The sequence below is a fragment of the Artemia sp. Qi Xiang Cuo genome, chromosome 13, assembly GCF_049724085.1.
Source record: "Artemia sp. Qi Xiang Cuo chromosome 13, ASM4972408v1, whole genome shotgun sequence".
NCBI classification, from domain to species: Eukaryota; Metazoa; Arthropoda; class Branchiopoda; order Anostraca; family Artemiidae; genus Artemia; species Artemia sp. Qi Xiang Cuo.
The window spans coordinates 36,191,245-36,212,770 of NC_142806.1; the positions used below are offsets into that span (position 1 = coordinate 36,191,245).

A 21,526-nucleotide genomic window follows, 5' to 3' on the forward strand; every position below is an offset into this window, starting at 1 on the left:
TCTATCCTAACGTAGCCTTTTATAGTAAAATGTGATTGTTTATTGCGAGCTATAGCTTAAAAAAGAAGTTTAATGGGCGTTCAAAACACTCAGACAGCTTATTATGTTAAAAGAAGTAATTATTTCTTGGTATACGTCTATACAAGCATTTTGGGTTTTTTGGCATCTAATTTTAAATTTTCTTTTTATTGAAGTAATCATTTGAAGAGGAAGACGCAAACAAAGTCTAAAATAGATGTTTATTTCAGTTTTCCTTGAAAAGCAATCTAACACATTGAAATTTATGTCAGAAATGTCATTTGGCCAACCCTTTAAAACTATTGAACCATCTCTAATTTGTTCACTAAGGCAAAGTTGAACTAATTTAACTAAACAGGGTTTTTTTATACAAGGTTTTTTTTATACTTTTTTTTTATACAAGACTAACAATTTTTGAATTTGCAATTTAGTGTAGACGAAAATTACATCGAATCATACATTTTAAGGTTTTAAAAGCACAAACTTCAAAAGGCCAAAGAGACGAAATACTACTACTAATAATAGTTTGTTTATGACCCACTATAGAAATATATGGGAAAAGTGGAGAAAAAGAGAAAGAAAATAGAATATATAGCAACATTATATGTGTAAACCAACACTAGGAGAAAATGGATATCTGAATCAAATCATGAACAGGCTTTTATCCATGACCCGATAACTCTGAATTTTCCTGTGAACAAAATAGCAACAAGCAGTAAAGAAGCACTGCCTAATAATCATATTTACTAGAAACACTCTTATCTGGATCTAGTAAAGAACGGCCATAGAAGACCAGGCTGCGGAGTCAGTCAAATATAACATAATACCCTAGAGCAGTGCTTCTCAAACTGTGGTACGTGTACGCAAAAATTGGGCGTAACCAAAAATTTTTAGGGGGTACGCGGCCGGAAAAAAAAAACTAAACTTTAAATCTAAGGCTGGAAGTTTTATTTATATTTTAGCTATAGTTTACTTAGTACCGGAAACTGAGAAGGGGTACCTAAAATTTTTTGTGGGTAAAAAGGGGTACAGTGTCTAAATAAGTTTAAGAAACACTGCCCTAGAGTGTTACATCATCTTGTATATGAAGAGCATTTGTATAAAACTTCATTTTTTTTAATGTCATATTTTTAATCATAGGCAGCGCAATAGTGCTGCCTAAGTAAAGAACGATATTTGCACAATGTATTATTTTTTTCTAGACCAGGGAACTTCGTATCGAAGGAGTTGGTGTAGAAACTTCGAAAAGGGCTCATTCGATTGGAAATTGGAATGGCTAGTGCCTTTTTTAATAGTCGGAAGTTATTGGAAGGCAACTAACACCCCTTCCACGACCAGCATTTCCCCAAACAAATCCAGTCAAAATTTTAAGATAGCCTTGTTGTTCAACGTAGTTGATTTCCAGACAGAAATTATGTTTCTGAGGAGGACACTCCCCCCACATCCCTCATGGCAAGGTTTGTAAGTTATGCCCTGGGGGCATATAAGGTTTTTATAGAAAGCTTTGTTGCAGAAACTTCAAAAAGGGTTCATTCAATTAGAAATTGGAAGGGTACTGCCCTTTTTAAAAGTCGGAAGTGATTGGAGGGCAACTAACCCCCCTCTCACGCCTACCTTTCCCCCAAACACATCCAATAAAAATATTGAGATAGACATTTGTTCAACGTAGTTGAAAATTTTGGAAACTAGGTCTTTGAGGATGACAAACCCCCCACAGCCCTAAGGCCAAGCGTTGTAAGTTATGCACTAGGGGCATATAAGGTTTTTATAGAAAGCGTTGTCGTAGAAACTTTAAAAAGGGCTCATTCGGTTGGAAATTGCAAATAGCTAGTGCCTTTTTTAATAGTCAAAAGGGATTGAAAGGCAGCTAACACCCCTTCCACGCCCACCATTTCCCCAAACACATGCAGTCAAAATTTTGAGATAGCCATTTTGTTCAACGCAGCTGAAAGTTCTGGAAATTATATTCCTTGAGCAGGACACTGCCGCCAAAGTCTTCAGGGCAAGGGTTGTAAGTTATGCCCAGGGGCATATAAGGTTCTTATTGAAAGAGTTGTCGTAGACACTTCAAATGGGCTCATTCGATTGGAAATTCAAAGGCCTAGTGCCTTTTTTTATAGTCGAAAGTAATTAGAGGGCGACTAACCCCCTTCTTACACCCACCTTTTCCCCAAATACATCCAATCAAAATTTTTAGATAACCATTTTCTTCAATGTAGCTGAAAATTTTCGAAATAAGGTCTTTAAGGATGACAACCCCCCCCCCCGACCCACAGGGACAGGGCTGTAAGTTATGCACTGGGGCATATAAGGGTTTTATAGAAAGCGTTGTCATAGAAACTTCAAAAAGGGCTTATTCGATTGGAAACTGAAATGGCGTGTGCCCTTTTTAATAGTCGAAAGTAACTGGAGGGCAACTAACCCCCCTCTCACGCCCACCACTTTCTCAAGCATATACATTCAAAATTTTGAGTTATCCATTTTTTTTCAACGTAGTTAAAAGTTCTGGAAATTGGGTCTTTAAGGATGACAATCCCCCAAGCCCATCGGGGCAAGGGTTCTAAGTTTTGCCCTTGGGGCAGATAAGATCTTTATAGACAGCTTTGTAATAGAAACTTCGAAAACTTCTAAGCTTCGAAGGGCTAGTGCACTTTTTAATAGTCAAAAGTGATTGGAGGTGAACTAACACCCATCCCACACCCACCATTTCCCCCAAAAACATATAATAAACATTTTGAGATAGCCGTTTTGTTCAACATAGTTGAAAAGTCCGGAAATTATGTCATTGAGAATGAAACTCCCCCCACAGCCCTCGATGAAAGGGTTGTAAGTTATGCCCTAATGGACATTTAAGGTTTTATAGAAAGCGTTGTCGTAGAAACTTCAAAACGGGCTCATTTGATTGAAAATACAAAGAGCTAGTGGCTTTTTTAACAGTTGAAAGAAATTGGAGGGCAACTAACCCCCTCTCACGCCCAGCATTTCCCCAAACACATCCAATTAAAATTTTGAAATAGACATTTTCTTTAACGTAGTTGAAAGTTCTGGAAGTTATGATTTTGAGGATGACGAACCCTTGAAACCCCTCAGGGCAAGGGTTGTAAGTTATGCCCTGGGGGCATATAAGGATTTTTACAGAAAATGTTGTCATGGAAACTTCAAAAAAGGCTCATTCAATTGGAAATCGAAAGGGCTAGTGCCCTTTTTAATAGCTAGTCGAAACTGATTGAAGGGCAACTAACCCCCCTCTCACGCCCACAATTTCCCCAAACACATCTAATAAAAATTTTGAGATAACCGTTGTTTTCAATGTAGTTACAATTCTGGATATTATGTCTTTGAGGATGATACCCCCCGCACAAACCCCTCAGGGGAAGGGTTGTAAGTTATGCCCTTGGGGGTATATATGGTTTTTATAGGAAGCGTTGTCATAGAAACTTCAAAAAGGGCTCATTTGATTAGAAATTGAAATGGCTTGTGTCCTTTTTAATAGTCGAAGGTAATTAGAGGGCAACTAACCCCCCTTTCATGCCCACCATTTCCCCAATCACATCATATCAAAATTTTGAGATAGCATTTTTTTCAAAGTAGTTGAAAGTTCTGGAAATTAGGTATTTAAGGATGACAACCCCCCAAACCCATCGGGGCAAGAGTTGTAAGTTTTGCCCTGGGGGCATATAAGGTCTTTATAGAGAGCTTTGTAATAGAAACTTCGAAAACTTTGAAAATTCGAAGGGCTAGTGCGCTTTTTAATAGTCAAGAGTGATTGGAGGTGAACTAACACCCATCCCACGACCACCATTTCCCCCAAAAACATCCAATAAAAATTTTGAGATAGCCATTTTGTTCAACTTAGTTGAAAAGTCCGAAAATTATGTATTTGAAAATGACACTCCCCCCCCCAGCCCTCGGCAAAAGGGTTGTAAGTTATGACCTGGGGGTATATAAGGCTTTATAGAAAGCATTGTCGTAGAAACTTCAAAAAGGGCTCATTTAATTGGAAATTCAAGGGGCTAGTGGCCTTTTTAATAGTCAAAAGTGATTGGAGGGCAACTAACCCCCCTCTCACGCCCAGTATTTTCCCAAACACATCCAATCAAAATTTTGAGATATACATTTTGTTCAACGTAGTTGAAAGGTCTGGAAATTATGTGTTTGAAGATGAATCTCCCCCTAGAGCCCTCAGGGAAAGGGATGTAAGTTTTGCCCTAGGGGCATATAAGGTTTTCTATTGAAAATTTTGTCGTAAAACTTCAAAAAGGGCTTACTCGATTGGAAATTGAAAGAGCTTGTGCCCTTTTTAACAGTTGAAAGTAATTGGAGGGCAACTAGCTCACCTCTCACGCCAACAATTTCCCCAAACACATGCAATCAAAATTTTGAGATATTAATTTTCTTCAACGTAATTAAAAGCTCTGGAAATTTGGTCTTTGAGGATGATAACCCCCCCAAGAGCCTTCAGGACAAGGGTTGTAAGTTATGCCCTCGGGGCATGTCAGGTTTTTATAGAAAGTCTTGTCGCAAAAAGTACAAAAAGATCATTTGATTGGAAATTAAAAGGGCTAGTACCCTTATTAACAGTTGAAAGCGATTGGAGAGCAACTAACCCCCCTCTCACGCCCACCGTTTCCCCAAACACACCATTAATTAGAATTTTGAGATAGCCATTTTCTTTAACGTAATTGAAAGTTCTGGAAATTACGATTTTGAGGACGACAAACCCTCGAAACCCCTCAGGGCAAGGGTTTTAAGTTATGCCCTGGGGGCATATAAGGTTTTTTACTGAAAATGTGGTCGTAGAAACTTAAAAAAAGGCTCATTAAATTGGAAATTGAAAGGGCTAACTTCAAAAAAGGCTCATTAAATTGGAAATTGAAAGGGCTAGTACCCTTTTTAATAGCTAGTCAAAACTGATTGAAGGGCAACTAACCCCCCTCTCACGCCCACAATTTCCCCAAAAACATCTAATAAAAATTTTGAGATATCCCTTTTTTCAACGTAGTTGAAAGTTCTGGATATTATGTCTTTGAGGGTGATACCCCCCCCCCCCACACACACACACATCCCTCAGGGCAAGGGTTGTAAGTTATTACCTGGGGTTATATAACGTTTTTATAGAGAGCATTGTAATAGAAACTTCGAAAGCTTCGAAACTTCGAAGGGCTAGTGCGCTTTTTAATAGACAAAAGTGTTTGCAGGAGAACTAACATCCCTCCCACGCCCACCATTTCCCCAAAACCATCCAATACAAATTTTGAGATAGCCATTTTCAACGTAGTTGAAAAATCCGGAAATTAGGTCTTCGAGGATAACACTCCCCCAACAGCCCTCAGCGCAAGGGTTATAAGTTATGCCCTGGGGGCATATAAGGTTTTATAGAAAGCGTTGTCGTAGAAACTTCAAGAAGGGCTCATTCGATTGGTTATTGAAAAGGCTAGTGCCCTATTTAATAGTCGAAAGTGATTGTACGGCAACTAACGCCCCTCTCACGCCCACCATTTCCCCAAACATATCCAATCGAAATTTTGAGATAGACATTTTGTTAAACGTTGTTGATAGTTCTGGAAATTAGGTCGTTGCCAGTGTTGTCGTAGGAGCTTCAAAAAGCAGTCATTCGATTGGGAATTGAGAGGGCTAGTGCCCTTAGTAATAGTCAAAAGTGATCGGAGGGTGAATGCCCCCACCATGCCCATCATTTCCCCAAACACTTCCGATCAACATTTTGATATAACCATTTTGTTGAACGTACTTGAAGAGTCAGGAAATTATATGTTTGAGTATTTCACCCCCCCACAGCCCTCAGGACTAAGGTTGCAAGTTATGCCCTGGGGGCATATAATGTCTTATAGAAAGAATTGTCGGAAAAACTTCAAGAAGGGCTTTTTCGATTGGAAATTGAGAGGGCTATTGTCCTTTTAATAGTCGAAAGTAATCGGAGGGAGGATAAGTTTTAAAATAAGTAAGTTTTTCAAATTAAATTTTTCAAAAAAAAAAAGTAAAGAACTCCATTAAACCAAAAATGAACAAAAAGATAATCAAATAATCTACCAACCATAAAACTACTATATATCAGTATCAATAAATAAATGAAACCCAAAACAAACAGAAATTAAAATAAGTCAAACTCAAAACAAGCAGAAATTAATCTGAATAGGGTTCTAAACCCTATGCTTTTTAAAACCCAGAATATAATTTGTACTTTACTGAAAAAATTCTTTTAATTGTTTTCGTTTTATAACTTTAAGAAATCAAAAATTAATTTAGATTTTAAGGAATAAATATCAGCATATGTATATTAAACTGACTATATACATTTTTTTCAGTATATTCATTTGAATTTTTTCAGTAAAGTACAAATTATATTCTGGATTGTAGAAAGCATAGGGTTTAGAACCCTACTCAGATTAATTTCTGCTGGTTTTGAGTTTTTGGGTTTGTTTTGGGTTTCATTTATTTATTGTTACTGATTTGTGGTAGTTTTATGCTTGGTAGATTATTTGATTCTATTTTTTTTCATTTTTGGTTTAATGGAGTTCTTTATTTTTTTTTTGGAAAAACTTATTTTGTGCAAAAAGTTTTTTTGATTAATGCATACAAAAGGCACCACACATAGTAATTCCATTTCAAACGAGACTGTAATAATCTCTCTATGATGTGCCAGTGCCCCACTAGTGGTGACACAAAAAAAGCAATTATAAAAAAGGAGACAAATCACTGCTTCCAATGCAAAAACGTTTTTTTTTTAAATCAAGATGGAAGACTATAATTATGGGGTTTTTGGTACTGGTAATTCTAATGGTGCAGTTTCATATCGTTTCAAAACTAATTTTGTAGAGTTTCAGACTATTTTTTGAAAATCCAATAATTTTGGTATACATTTTTTGTGCACCTTACTTTTTAAAATACAGTTTATCAGACGGGTACTCAAAACAATCAGTACACAGTTTATCTGCAAAACATCTAACAAATCTTCCTCCATCTTTCGGAGTGCCCACACTTGACCACTGTCAACACTTTATAGGCTGCGATATTCTAGAAATTTGTTCGTAGACTTATGTCCCTATTCCTCCGAACTTTTTTCAATGGTGAAAAAGTCATCGTGGCCTTGGCAATTCTACTTTATAATCTTCATTGCACCCACCGTCTTTGCTATTAATACTATCTAGGTCTTCTTAACTTTAAATTTCAAACTTATTCTTGCACAATAAACTCTCAAAACCTCCAAAAATTTATTCATTTTGCTAGTATTTTTATTTAAGATGCTCAAATGATCATCATAATCTAAGTTCAGGAGAGTTTTACTTCCCCATTTGAATCAGTGCTCTCCCATAGCCTTTACTGTGCTCCTTAAGACAAAGTCCATCAAAGTAATTCATATAAACGGGGATAGAAGGCAACCCTCATTGCCCCTGATTTAATACAAAACCAGCGACTAATCTCATTACCAACCTTAACTGCAGAAATGTTATTCTCATTGCACTAATCAGTTTCCTGTACTTATCTGGGCACTTCGTATCGAAGGAGTTGTCGTAGAAACTTCGAAAAGGGCTCATTCGATTGGAAATTGGAGTGGCTTGTGCCCTATTTAATAGTCGAAAGTGATTGAAAGGCAACTAACACCTCTTCCAAGTCCACCATTTCCCTAAGTCCATCCAATCAAAATTTTAAGACAGCCATTTTGTTCATCGTAGTTGATTTCCAGATAGAAATTAGGTTTTTGAGTAGAACACTCCCCCACAGCCCTCAGGGCAAGGTTTTTAAGTTATGCCCGGGGGGCATATTAAATTTTATAGAAAGTGTTGTCGTAGAAACTTAAAAAAAGGGCTCTTTCGATTGGAAATTCAAAGGGCTAGTGCCCTTTTTAATAGTCGAAAGTGATTGGAGGGCACCTAACCCCCTCTCATACCGAAATTTTTCACAATAACATCCAATCAATGTTTTTAAACAATCATTTCTTTCAACGCAGTTAAAACTTTTATAAATCAAGCCTTGGAGGATGATAACCTTCTCAGAGCCCTCAGGGCAAGGGTTTTAAGTTATGCCCTGAAGGCATATAAGGTTCTTATAGATAGCGATGTTGTAGAAACTTCAAAAAGTGCTTATTTGATTGAAATTAGAAGGGATTGTGCCCTTTTTAATAGGCGCAAGTATTTGGAGGATAACTAACGCCCCTCTCACACCCACCATTTCCCCAAACACATCCAGTGAAAAATTTGAGATAGCCATTTTGTTCAAAATAGTTAAAAAGTTTGGAAATTATGTTTTTGAGGATGACACTTCCCCCAAAGCCCTCAGGGCAAGGGTTGTTGTTATTCCCTGGGGGACATGAGGTTTTTCTTATAGAAAGCTTTGTCGAAGAAACTCCAAAAAGGGCTCATTCGATTGGAAACTGAAAGGGCTAGTGCCCTTTTTAATAGTCGAAAGTGTTTGGAGGGCAAAATAACCCCTTTCACACGCCCACCATTTCCCCAAACACATCCAATCAAAATTTAGAGATAGCCATTTTGTTCAAAGTAGTTAATAGTTCTAGAAATTAGGTCTTTGAGGATAAGAACCCCCCTCACAGCCCTCAGGGCAAGGGTTGTAAGTTATGCCCTGGGGGTATATAAGGATTTTATAGAAAGCGTTGTCGTAGAACCTTAAAAAAGGGCTCATTCGATTGGAAAATGAAAGGGCTAGTGAGCTTCTTAATAGTCGGAAGTGATTGGAGGGCAACTAACCCCCCTCTCACGCCCACCATTTCCAAAATATATCCAATCAAAATTTTGAGATAGCAATTTTTTTCAACGTAGTTGAAAGTTCGGGAAATTAGGTAATTGAGGATGACAAATCCCCCCCCCAGCCCTCAGGGCAAGGGTTGCGACTTATGCCCTGGGAGTATATAAGGTTTTTTATACAAAGCGTTGTCGTAGAAATTTCAAAGGGCCCATTCGGTTGGAAATTGAAAGGGTTAGTGCCTTTTTTAATAGTTAAAAGTGATTGGAGAGCAACTAACGCCCTTCTCACGCCCACCATTTCCTCAAACAAATCCAATAAAAATTTTGAGATAGTTATTTTTTTTCAATGTAGTTGGAAGTTCGGGAAATTAGTTCTTTGAGGATGACAACCCCCTAACAGCCCTCAGGGCAAGGGTTGTAGCCCTGGGGGTATATAAGGTGTATATAGAAAATTTTGACGTAGAAACTCAAAAAGGGCTCATTCGATTGGAAATTGAAAGGGCTAATGCCCTTTTTAATAGTCGAAAGTGATCGGAAGGCTTGACATTTTTATAGTAGAGCGATATTGATACACTGTATTATTTTTTTTGTTTAGACCAGGGCACTTCGTATCGAAGAAATTGTAGAAACTTCGAAAAGGGCTCATTCGATTAAAAATAGAAACGGCTAGTGCCCTTTTTAATAGTTCAAAGTGATTGAAGGGCACTTAATCCCCCTTCCACGCCCGCCCTGCCATTTTCCCATTATGTTTAAAAACTAAATGTTGCCTTAAGATTAAATCAGAATGCACTCTGTTAATGCTAATTCCCAATGTAACAGAAATTACAATAAATAACCGAGTCAAACGAGCAGAAATTAACATGAGTAGGCCTCAAACTCCCTATGCTTTCCCAAGGCCAGAACATAATTTGCACTCTACTGAAAAAATACAAATAAATGTGCATTGTCAGTTTAATATGCATATAATGATATTTATTAATCAAAATGTTAATATTATTTGATTTATTAAAGTTATAAGAGTAAAAACATTTATATTTTTTTCAGCAAAGTGCAAATTATGTTCTGGCCTTGGGAAGGCATTGGGGTTTTGAGCCCTGCTCATGTTAATTTTTGCTCGTTTTGAGCTTGACTCTGTTATTTATTGCAATTTATGTTCGTTCTTGGGCTTCATTTATTTATCGATGCTGATTTGTGGTAGTTTCACGCTTGGAAAATTATTTGACTTCATTTCTGCCCATTCTTGGTTTAATGACTTCTTTACTTTTCTTTGAAAAAACTTATTTTGTGGAAAAAGTTTTCTTAATTAATCACTTAAAAAGGGCACTAAATATTCAATTTTCAATCAAATGAGCTCCTTCCAAATTTTATCCGACCATTCCTTCCATATGAATTGCCCTCGGGAAAAAAATATTGAACCTAATTAAGGTATATTTATTCATTTATTTCTGCACGTGTTATCCTTATGTTTGATATGATCGTTAATTTTAATTTCTGTTCGTTTTGGGCTTTATTTATCCTTCAATAGTAATTTCTGATGGTTTTGAGTTCGAAATAAAGTAGGAATTAATTTCTGATGGCCTTGATTCTATATAGCTGTTTACATTTCTTTGCAAAACTTCTTTTTATGCAAAGTTTTTTTTAAAGTTAATCTCTGTTCATTTTAATTACCGAAGTTTTTTGTTGGTCTAAAAAACGAAGCAGTTTTCACGCCTTACACTTAAGAATTAAAATATACGATTATAATTTATTATTTACCTGTTGAATTGTATTATCATAGGAGCTCATTGGTCTGATGGTCTTAAATTTAATGTGGCTCTTTACTTTTCTTTGACAAACTGATTTATTGGAAAAATCTTTTTAATTAATTTCCGTCTGTTTTCGATTGCCAATATTTTTTTTGGTTAATATAATGGATATTTATCCAGCTTTTCATGTTTTTGGTGTTTGAATGACATCCCCTCAACATTTTCCAACAGTTTTACCTTAATACCTTCAACATTTTGGAGATTAAGGATCAAATATGCCCACTTTCTCAATAACCAGCCTAATATATAAACAATGGACAACTTATATAGCGTATAACACTTGACCCTGGGGCTGTGGGGGGTCTTGTCATCCCCTGAAGCATAGTTATTTGCTTTTTCGACTACTTTGCAAAAGATGGCTATTCCGAAATTTTGGTAGATAAATAAATGATCAGCTGATAAATAAGGTATCTAAAATCAACGAATCAACAAAGAGTGTAGAAAGACCTATTACAGTATCTTCATTTCAAAGCATTGAAAAAATAACCGATGAAAATGATCAACGCCAGATTTGAAAACGAATATAATAATTGAAAAGCTATTTCATTTTGGACTTTCACAGCTATCAGTGTGTTATAGTTCTAAACAATGGAATTTAGAAAAACGCGGAAGTTATTTTTTTATTACATCTTGTGCTCCCAATTCTATTATGGAAACATTATATCAAATTAATCTATAATACCATACTAAGGAGTATTTCATATGAAAATATAATTGTCGGGGAAAATATTTTGTGCCAAGAAAATATTTTGCATTGAAAGGATTTAACTATATACGGCAAAGGGTATTGGTTTGACCAACCAAAACCTTGTTTTTGCCCCTCCACCACCAAAAGAAAATCCAGTTTTATCCAGTTTTGTTCTACTATAAATAATAATTTGTGAAAACTTCTGTAACAAGCGAAATTTATATATCTAACTTGTCTTTGCTAATGAACTATTAATAGCAATATGTCAATATGTTGCAATTATTACAAAATTTTGATCGGATCTATTTTTGGGAAAAGCGTGCAAGGGGGGGGGGATGCTATATGACTTCTTATCACTTTTGACTCTTAAAAGGAACTATAATTTTCAACTTCCAGTCAAATGAGGCTCGTCCAAAGTTTATACGACCACCCCTTCCATAAAAAGCATATATTCACCATAACTTACATGCCTTGCCCCTGGGAGACCCTGAGATTAGGAGAATTGCGTCAACCCTGGAGGCATCGTTATATGACCTTAAGGCTATTTTCAACAAAATGGCTGCCCCAAAATTTTGATTGGATGCATTTGTAGAATAGAGGGCATGGGGAGAGGGCTAATTGCCCTCAGATCACATTTGACTCTTCTTTTTTTACAACAATCCTCTAAAAAATTCCCAAAAATCAAATAATTCACAATCCGGGCGAATTGTATCCCCCTCAACATATAAAAAAATTCCATTAATTTAAAATAAATTCCAACAATCATTAAAAAAGAATACATCAAATCTAAAATCCATAATCTAAAAATTCATAAAAATCCTATAATATTTCTATACACCCTAAAAATATATTCAATCTTTTGTTTTTTTTTCCGTTTGTTGAGTTTAAGTACTTTTTCTGTGATTTCACTTTTGACTCTTAAAAAGCGAACTAGAATTTTTAGTTTCCAATCGAATAAGCCACCTCCAAAGTTTATACAACCACTCCTTCCATATCCAGTGCCTCTGTTGTTGCTTTTGTTAAAAGAAAATATATCGAATCTTATATCTTCTCAAACAGTTCATGGTAACCAACTGTAAGTAAGGAGCGACCCGGCTCAATAATAACCGAAACTCTAAAAAAAACATAATTTTGATACCAACCGATATATCAAAATAATCGACTTATTATGTTGATTTAAAATATATAAGTTTCATTAAGTTTAGTCTTACTGATTAAAGGGTACGAGCTTGAAAAAAATTGCCTGATTTTCGAAAAAAGGGGAAACATTCCCTAAGAGTATTAGAATCTTAATGAAAATCACACCATCAGATTCAGCGTATCAGAAAAGTGGTTTAGTGGTTTCAAGCTCCCATCTGGAAAAATGTGGAATTTTCTATTCCACATTCATGTGTGTTTATTTTTTTTCCAGGGATGATTGTATCGACCCAGTGGTCCCGGAATTTCGTTAGAGGGCTCATTTGAATGGAAATTAAAAGTTCTAGTGCCCTTTTCAAGTGACCAAAAAGATTGGAGGGCAACCTGACCCCCTCCCCTGGCCCCTTTTCCCAAAGTCGTCCGATCAAAATTTTGAGATAGCCTTTTTGCTCATTATAGTTGTAACGCGCAATAACTATGTCTTTGGATATAACATGACCCCCCTCCCACAGCCCAGGGGAAAGGTCTTCAAGTCATAAAATTTGCCCATTTTTTACACATAGTATTTGTTATTGTGTAGTGTTTATACATTTTTGGGAGTGGGGGTGATTTTTTTTGCTGGGGGGTTTCAACGGGGGAATTTTCTATGGGGAGGGAAGTTTACAGGGGGTGAATTCGTTATTGGGAAATTATACATTGGGGGAATTTGCCAGAATTCCTATAGCCTACGAAGTTCTTTTTAAATGTCTTGCCTTCTCTTTTCCGTCTCAATTTTACGCGTGGAGTTGTAAAGGGTAATTGTCCGTGGTAAATTTTATCCGGGATCAAATTGCCTAGAGGAAATTTCCGTGGGGAAGGGGGTTTCGCTGTGGGGGTGGGACCAGAGTTCCTGGCATTACTTAGAAACAATCAGAAATTAAATTAAAAAAAGTTTTTTCAACTGACAATAAGGACCGACATTAAAACTTAAAACGCACAGAAATTATTACGTGTATGACGGGGATTACCCCCTCCACAAAACCTCGCTCTTTACGCTAAAGTTTGAATTTTGTCCTAATTATTTACGAACGACTTCTGAATCACAAGGGTCACTTAATTAGAACAATATGAATCTTTTTTAAAAGTACTAAAAAACTTTAGCGTAAAGAGCGAGGTGTTGAGGAGGGGGTAATTCACTTCATACATGTAATAATTTCTCTTCGTATTAAGTTTTAATGTTACTCCTTACTTTCAGTTGAAAAAACATGTTTTTTTAAATTTAATGTCTTAACTGAAAGCCAAACTGTCCCAATGGAAGAAAACTGGAACAATTCAATTATTGTTTTGCCGCTTTGAAAGTTAATCCGCTGTTAAATTCTAGGCTGGTTTAAAAAATCCTGTTGCTACGTTGAATATGGTAGATCTTCGTGAAATTTCAGCAGCCAAGCCAATTGCTGGGATTGTAAGAATCAGATCCAAAGAAATAAAGCCCCCGCTTCTTATTAGAGATCAGTAAGTGCCATTCCATTTATAATTTTTTTGCCTTGAAGTCTGTAAGGAAAATTTTTAATCTAGAAACAAAATTTGAATATTTGTTATCATCTGCCATCTAGCATTCGAACATCTTTCTTGTAAAATTTACTGTCTTTGGGGATCATTCATTTAATCCAAGAAAGTTCACACAGATCTCAAAATAAAACGTAAAACGGAACATGAAATGAAACGGAAAATCCCAAGACGAAAATTAAGAATTAAAAATGCTAATACTTTAGAATCTTAACAAAACGCGAAGTCGATAAAACCAGAAAAGAAAATAGCAAAACCGCAAAATACAAGTTAAATGAGTAAGACTCACATCGTGGTTGTTTTGCACACCCCTTTTATGTAGAAAATTGTCAACTTTTAAGGAGAAGGTAAAGTTAACGAATAGCTTTTATCTCATTTCGTGTGGCTAAACGAAAAAAAAATTGAAAAATGAACGTCAAAACAAGGGAATTTTCACGAATCACCGTAAATGTTAATCTGAAAAAGTAGATGATTTGTAATGGACGTGCCGCAACAAAAGTGAGATATTCGTAAGCCTTTTACGAAAACATTACACGTGCCCCTTAATAATAGCTATGAATAAATTAATAGTGTTTCAGGTGGATGGTTTCCATGCTATTTCGATGAGGCTCAAAATTAAAGCCTGAGAATTCTTAATTTTATAGTTCATAAAAATTCTCAACCAAAAAAAGAAGAAACCAAAACAAACTTAAATTTCGCATAATCCATGTTTTTGTAAGAGTTGTACACAGCGCCCATGCTTCACAACAATGTATTAATAGAGTTGTTAATTTTCAGTACATAGTTCGTTTTGGAACCTAGTCAGTCTATAGCTTAGATTTACCTGGTCTTAGGAATAAGTCAGGGTTTAAATTGTGTTTGCACCGTGTAAAATATGCTCCTGAGTTTGAACTTTGCTGGTTTTTGAAACTAGTCAGGACTTTGCTCATTTCTATACCTTGTCACCAGAGTTTTGCAGCTTGGATTCACATTATTTCGCAAAGAGGCGGGCTTAGGCTTTTTTTTTCTCTTTGAGTCAGGTATTAGCTCATGTTTCCTCCAATTAAGTAATTAGCTTTTTTTGCACCAAATCATATCCTTTGCAGTTTTACACCATGTCACCTAAGTTGTATAACTTGGACTGATCCTTTTTTCCTCTGAGTCGGTACTTAGCTCGTTTTTTGCTTAATCTTGCCTTAACTCGATTTTAGACCTGGCCAGGATCAAGTTTCGAAATTCTACAGCCTAGACTTAGGCCTTGTCAGCTCGGAGTGAAATCCTTGCTTGTTTTTGCGCTGACTCCTGGGATAGGTCGTTTTTAAGCAGAGTTAGAAATTAACCACTTTTCACCCTGAGTCAGGACTTAGCTTATATTTGCACTGAATCAGCTTGTTTTGCATCAAGTCAGGACTTGGATTGTTTTCGCACCGAATGACAACAAAACTCATGTTTGCAGAGAGTCAGTCTGAAGTTTAGGCTTAGCCTATTTTACACTTTTATATTTGTTCCCAAGGAAGCAAAAGTGACACTCTACCCCTGTAGCAGATTTTGGGGACGGCTAGATCAGCTTTATTTCTGGTAATTTATGTTAGTTTTAAGATTAGTTTCTTCGCCCAACATAATTGATGTTTATTTTAAGTTTCTTAATTAAAAGTCGTTCATAGCCAAGGGCCTCACTTTCACCATTGAATCACAGAGATTGACAATCCTTGTGCGACCCTGACCTCAACAAGGTTTAACATGTATACTTTTTTCCTAAAATGTATTTATGAAGTTTTTTTTATATAGGCAAATAGGTTATTTTCATAGTTTGTAGCATGGCCCTGGGTGTATTTTAGGGACTTTTTGAATGTTTTGATTAAAATTTCTATTTTGAAACTTTTATTCAATGCAAAGATGATCTAGGGGGCTTTCTTGGGAAGCGGAGGCTGAAGGATCGTATGCTATCCTCTCATCAGTATTATTCCATGTAAAAGAGTACTAGAACTTATAATTTCACAATCGAATGAGGATTCCCCCAAGTTTATATTACCATTTATACTATGTGATTACAAAAAAAACATAAGAAACACACCGCTCTTTACTAAGCTAACCCTACTGCGTTGACTATGAAGAAAGAAATTTCGTATCTTTTATAGATAAAATATCTATTGAAGGGCTTTAACAAAACAACGAGAGAGAAAAATCTTAAGATTAAGAAAACAAACAGGACTACGGCCAGTAGACGGAAAAGACAAACTAAAACGATGCGGATATTTCGCTAAAAACAAAAATAAAACATAAAATAACCTAAAACTAAATAAAATCTAAAACTAAGAAATGAAAAAAGCAATATCTATATAAACCATTGTTGCTACTGTAATTGAGCACCACAGAAGTTAAAAAGAGTCACTTCAATGAGGACACTGAATCGACTGGATAAAAGTAGAAAATAAAAAATACAAAATTAATTATTTTGTTTCAACCAACTTTGTTTCAACTTTTTGGCCAACGTAAAACTTTCCAAAAGAAAAAGGAATACTATAAACACACCACTACCCAAACTGCCACGAGTTCAGTCCTTCCCAGAATTTATAAAACTAGCTAATGATCTAATTGACTCAAACCATGTATATATGTTGTATTTGCGTAAAATTCGTTAAGGTTTCATCTAAACCTGGCGATAGAGTAATGATTAGTAACCTATATAAAGGCACAGAACCTAGAAGCCCAGGGGCATGAATATACAGTGCAGTTTCAACGGGACATGCCTTACCACGAGCAGGCATCTACTACTACAGACGGTACATGCCTTGCCAGACAGTTTTCTGTGTCAACACCCATTTTCTGAACCACTATTAATTACTATCAACTGTACAAGGAATATGCTCAGAGGTGTTATAGATTTGACACCTACATGGAAACCTACAAGAACATGCTCAGATGTGTAATAGATTTGACGCCTACAAGAGACCTTGGTATAACGTGTTCAAAGGTTTATTGGACTTTTCTGTAAAATGGTTAACAGCCAAGCTTTCGGCTATTAGCATTCAATGGAAGGTCTAATGAAAGCATATGGTATTAGAGATCAGAAATTTGTGTTATTTGTGTAAAACTAACTCAATGTGTGAAAAAGGTACTCCATTGGAATTACTCTGCTATGAATGATCTTACTTGGTGATTTAATAATAGGGGTGAAACAGAGCTGGATGATATTTTTAGTTGGATTGTATGAAATTGCTGAAACAGTTAAACTGCTTAACAGTTAAGGTAAGTCCGAGGGGGGTGGTAACTCTTACGCAACTTAATATAAATTTGGAGTAACATCATTGGTGTCAATCTACGGAAACAATTATTTTAATTGGATTCTATGAAAGTAGTAAAAAGGGTTAAACTGCTTACCAGTTAAGGTAAGTCTGAAGGGGGTGGTAACTCTTAGGCAATATCTTATAAATTTGGAATAGCATCGTTGGCATCAATCTATGGAAATGGTCAACGATGGCACGGTGATCATGGGACTTGACTTAGCTTTACTTCTTGGCTGTGTTCTGTATAATATACAAATACCATTTGAATAGTGTTACCAATATAAAATATGGTTTAGCATCGGGTTATGCTAAAAAGTTGAAACTAATAGAGTCATAGGCCCCAAGATGACCTTATATCTTGACCTAGCTTTACTTTTTGAGTGTGTTCTGTATAATGCACAAGTAACATTTGAGCAGTGTTGTCAATATAAAATATGCTCTAACATTTTAGTATACTAAAACGTTGATACTAATAGAGATGTAGATGCTAAGAAAAGAATTTTAATAAAGAAATTCAGAACAATCCTTCGAAATAATTAGAAATCAACTATTGAGATGATTATTGGTTCGAACCATCAAGGACCGCAACCATCAATGACCCTAACCACCAAGAACCTCGACCTCTAAGGGTTCCCTATCCCCAACCTCAAAGGGGCCCCTCCCCCCAAATTTTTGAGCCCCTTCCCCCATTTTTTTATACTTTTTTTTAAAGTTTATTTTTAACTTTTTTTATTTTATTTTTAACATTGTATTTTTTTTTGATGTTTTAGAATGACATAAAACATACTTAAAACATAAAAAATTCAAATTTAATATTTTCCGAATTCAAAATGAGAATGATATATACATTTTACTCGTGACTTTTACTATTAGAAAAATAATGTTTGTAGTAGCCCTTTTTTTAGTTTAGATTTCTTTGGAGTACCCAAGAATTTCCATTATACGAATACTGGATATGCGAAAGTATCATTTCCAGTGATGATTGCACTCAAAGAGAATGCCAACATAAAAATAATAGTTGATGAAGAGGGGCATCTTCTTGCTAATGGTTATGGTAATATGCTACCTATTGATAGACCCTATCGTCATCTTTTAGGCATTAGCTTTCGAATGAAAGCAAAGGGGAAAAGATAGGCCTACTCTTCTACTAATATCATAAACCATACCTTGTCTACGTGCCGGAACTGCTACCTGTGTAAAAATAATGTTGTAATAGACAGTGAAATTGCCGGAAAAATAAAAAGGGCATTGGTAGAAAATATCACTAAAGAATATAAAGATGAATCGTTGAAAAAAAAATTGCCAGCAAACGTTACTACCATCATTGATAAAACAGTCAATGAACCTAGTAATACCAAAGACGAAACGCATATTGAACCTCTAGCTGACACACCAGTAAAAAATTGTGAATGACTCAAAATGGATTAATAATTATTCTACTGATTACGAACTAAGAGAAGACAATAGCTACAGTATCAAGAGAGAACATGGTGAACTATTTTATGGAACAGATTCGAAATGTCCAAAGTTGTTCATTGATATCAATAGTGTATAATAATATATTTTTTGTATTAATAGTCTACATGAAATTATTTCATTAAAAATATATTATGCATTGCATTGTTATGTGTTCATTATTTTTAGAGTATGATCCCATATCAGATGCTTAGGATGTCTATTAAAATATCAGAGACGTAAGACAACGAACTTACATTCATCATATGTCGGGCAGATAGGTTAAAATAGAGAAAATTTATGTATTAGAATGAACAGATTTTTTATCAAAACCTTTTGTTGGATACGTCAGAATAAAATTAATAAAATCTAAGCATCAGAGCGAATAGATTCTTTATCAGCATCCTTTGCCGGATATGTCGGTTAACATTATCAAAATTTAAGTATCAAAGTGAACAAACTCTTTATTAACATTCTTTATCGGTATCATTTGTCGGATAACATTGACAAAATCTATGTAATAGAATGAATAAATTCTTTATCATCATCCTTTGTCGGATACGTCGGATATAAATTGAGAAATTCTAAGTATCAGATTGAATAAATTCTTTGCAAATTTCTTTTGACCGATACGTTTGATAACACTGACCAAATCTAAGTATCATAGTAAATAAATTCTTCATCAACTTCTTTTGTCGGATACATCTGATAACATTCACAAAATCTAAGTATCAGAGTGAATACATTCTTTATCATCGTCCTTTGTCAGATATGCCTCATAAAATTGAGAAAATCTAAGTATCAGAGTGAATAAATTCATTATCAATGTCTTTTGACAGATACGTTTGATAAAACTACCCAAAATTAAGAATCATAGAGAATAAATTCTTTATCAACTTCTTTTGTCGGATACATCAGATAACATTGACGAAATCTAAGTATCAGAGTGAAAAAATTCTTTATCAACTCCTTTCGTCGAAAACATCAGATAACATTCACGAAATCTAAGTATCAGAGTGACAAAATTCTTTATCAATGTCTTTTGACAGATACTTTTGATAACACTGATAAAATATAGGCATCAGAGTGAACAAATTCTTTATTAACATTCTTTATCGATATCACTTGTCGGATACGGCGATTATCATTGACAAAATCTATTTATTAGAATGAATAAATTCTTTATCAACATCTTTTGTCGGATACATCAGATAACATTCACTAAATCTAAGTATCAGAGTGAATAAATTCTGTATCAATGTCTTTTAACAGATACTTTTGGTAACACTGATAAAATTTAAGTAACAGAGTGAACAAATTCTTTATTAACATTCTATATCGACATCATTTGTTGGATACATCGGATAACATTGATAAAATCTATGTATTAGAATGGATAAATTCTTTATAAACATCTTTTGTCTCATATGTCGGGATAAAATTGATAAAATCTAAGTATCAGAGGGAATAGATTCTTTATCAACATCCTTTGCCGGAAATGCCAGTTAACAGTATCAAATCCTAAGTGTCAGAGTGATTAAATTCTGTATCAACATCTATTGTCAGATACTTGGGATAACATTGACAAAATCTAAGTATCAGAGTGAATAAATTTTTTCTATTAGCATCTCTGTCGGATAAATCGGATAAAATTAACGAAATATCAGTATCAGATTTAATAAATTATTTATCAACATCTTTTGTCGGATACATTGGATAACATTAATAAAATCTAAGTATCAGAGTGAATAAATTCTTTATCAACTTCTTTTTGTCTGTTACATCAGATAACATTCACAAAATCTAAGCATTAAAGTGAATAAATTCTCTATCAACATTTTTTGCCGGATATGTAGGTTAACATTATCAAAACCTAAGTGTCAGAGTCACGAAATTATACATCAACATCTTCTGTCGGATACGAGCGAATAGCATTAACAAAATATTAGTATCAGAGTGAAGAAATTTTTTCTATCAACATATTTGTCAGATATATTAGGTAAAACTAACCATTTATAAGCATCATAATGAATAATTTTACTAGCGGTCTTATTCGACCTGTGGGTTTGAAAATACTAAAAAAATTTAAGTATCAAAGTGAACAAACTTTTTGTCCGACGTATCTGACAAAGGATGTTGATAAAGAATTTAATCATTCTAATACATATATTTTGTCATTGTTATCCGACGTATCTGACAAATGATTTCGATAAAAAAAATGTTGATAAAGAATTTATTCACTCTGATACTTAGATTTTGTCACTGTTATTAAACGTATCTGTCAAAACACATTCAGTATTGATTTAGGGTTCAAAGTGTACGCATCTGTCTTAAATTGGATATTTTTAACCAGTAAGCTTTTCAGTGAATTCTAATCTCAGTGAAGGTAGTTTATATTTTCAGATTTCGTCAAAGGATTATGATTCCAAGTGAATTGCCTAGCGTATCTTGACTACCTGAGTTAACAAAAGAAGGAATTATTGACTTGTTTATTTATGTGTGATTTCATGCTATTAAAAGATTAACTTGTTCATTTCTGAAATTATGTCCGATATTTCGACCGTCCTCTCGTCTGATTAAAAGCAATATATTTATTCACCAGTTTTGAAATTTGTTCAAGTAAACGTTGAAGGAGGCATTGAGGATGAAATAGTTATAAAACATGCTGCTGACTTTTTCGACATTTCTAGTGTGTACTGCTAAGAAATCTCTCTATTTCTCTGTTTCTCCGTCTGAGTTTTGCCCAAAGCGTAGAGGCCAAAAACCTTTAGTTAACCATCTCAAGGATATTATTGAGATTATCCGAAAAAGTGATTCTGACGCATTACAAGCTCCGGTCTACGTGATTCGCATCCCTACTGAAGTTCCTGTTATACCAGCAATAGCTTATTCCCG

General features: G+C 35.0%; 1 protein-coding gene across 1 annotated transcript in view; it reads left to right on the forward strand.

The window, feature by feature from the left end:
- Positions 1 to 21,526, forward strand: part of LOC148945236 (A-type potassium channel modulatory protein DPP6-like) — a 420,942-nt gene that overhangs the window by 309,104 nt on the left and 90,312 nt on the right. The window contains exon 9 of the mRNA XM_089098982.1: positions 13,726 to 13,856. Coding sequence (XP_088955108.1) covers positions 13,726 to 13,856 — 131 coding nt within the window. The remainder of the gene's footprint in view (positions 1 to 13,725; positions 13,857 to 21,526) is intronic.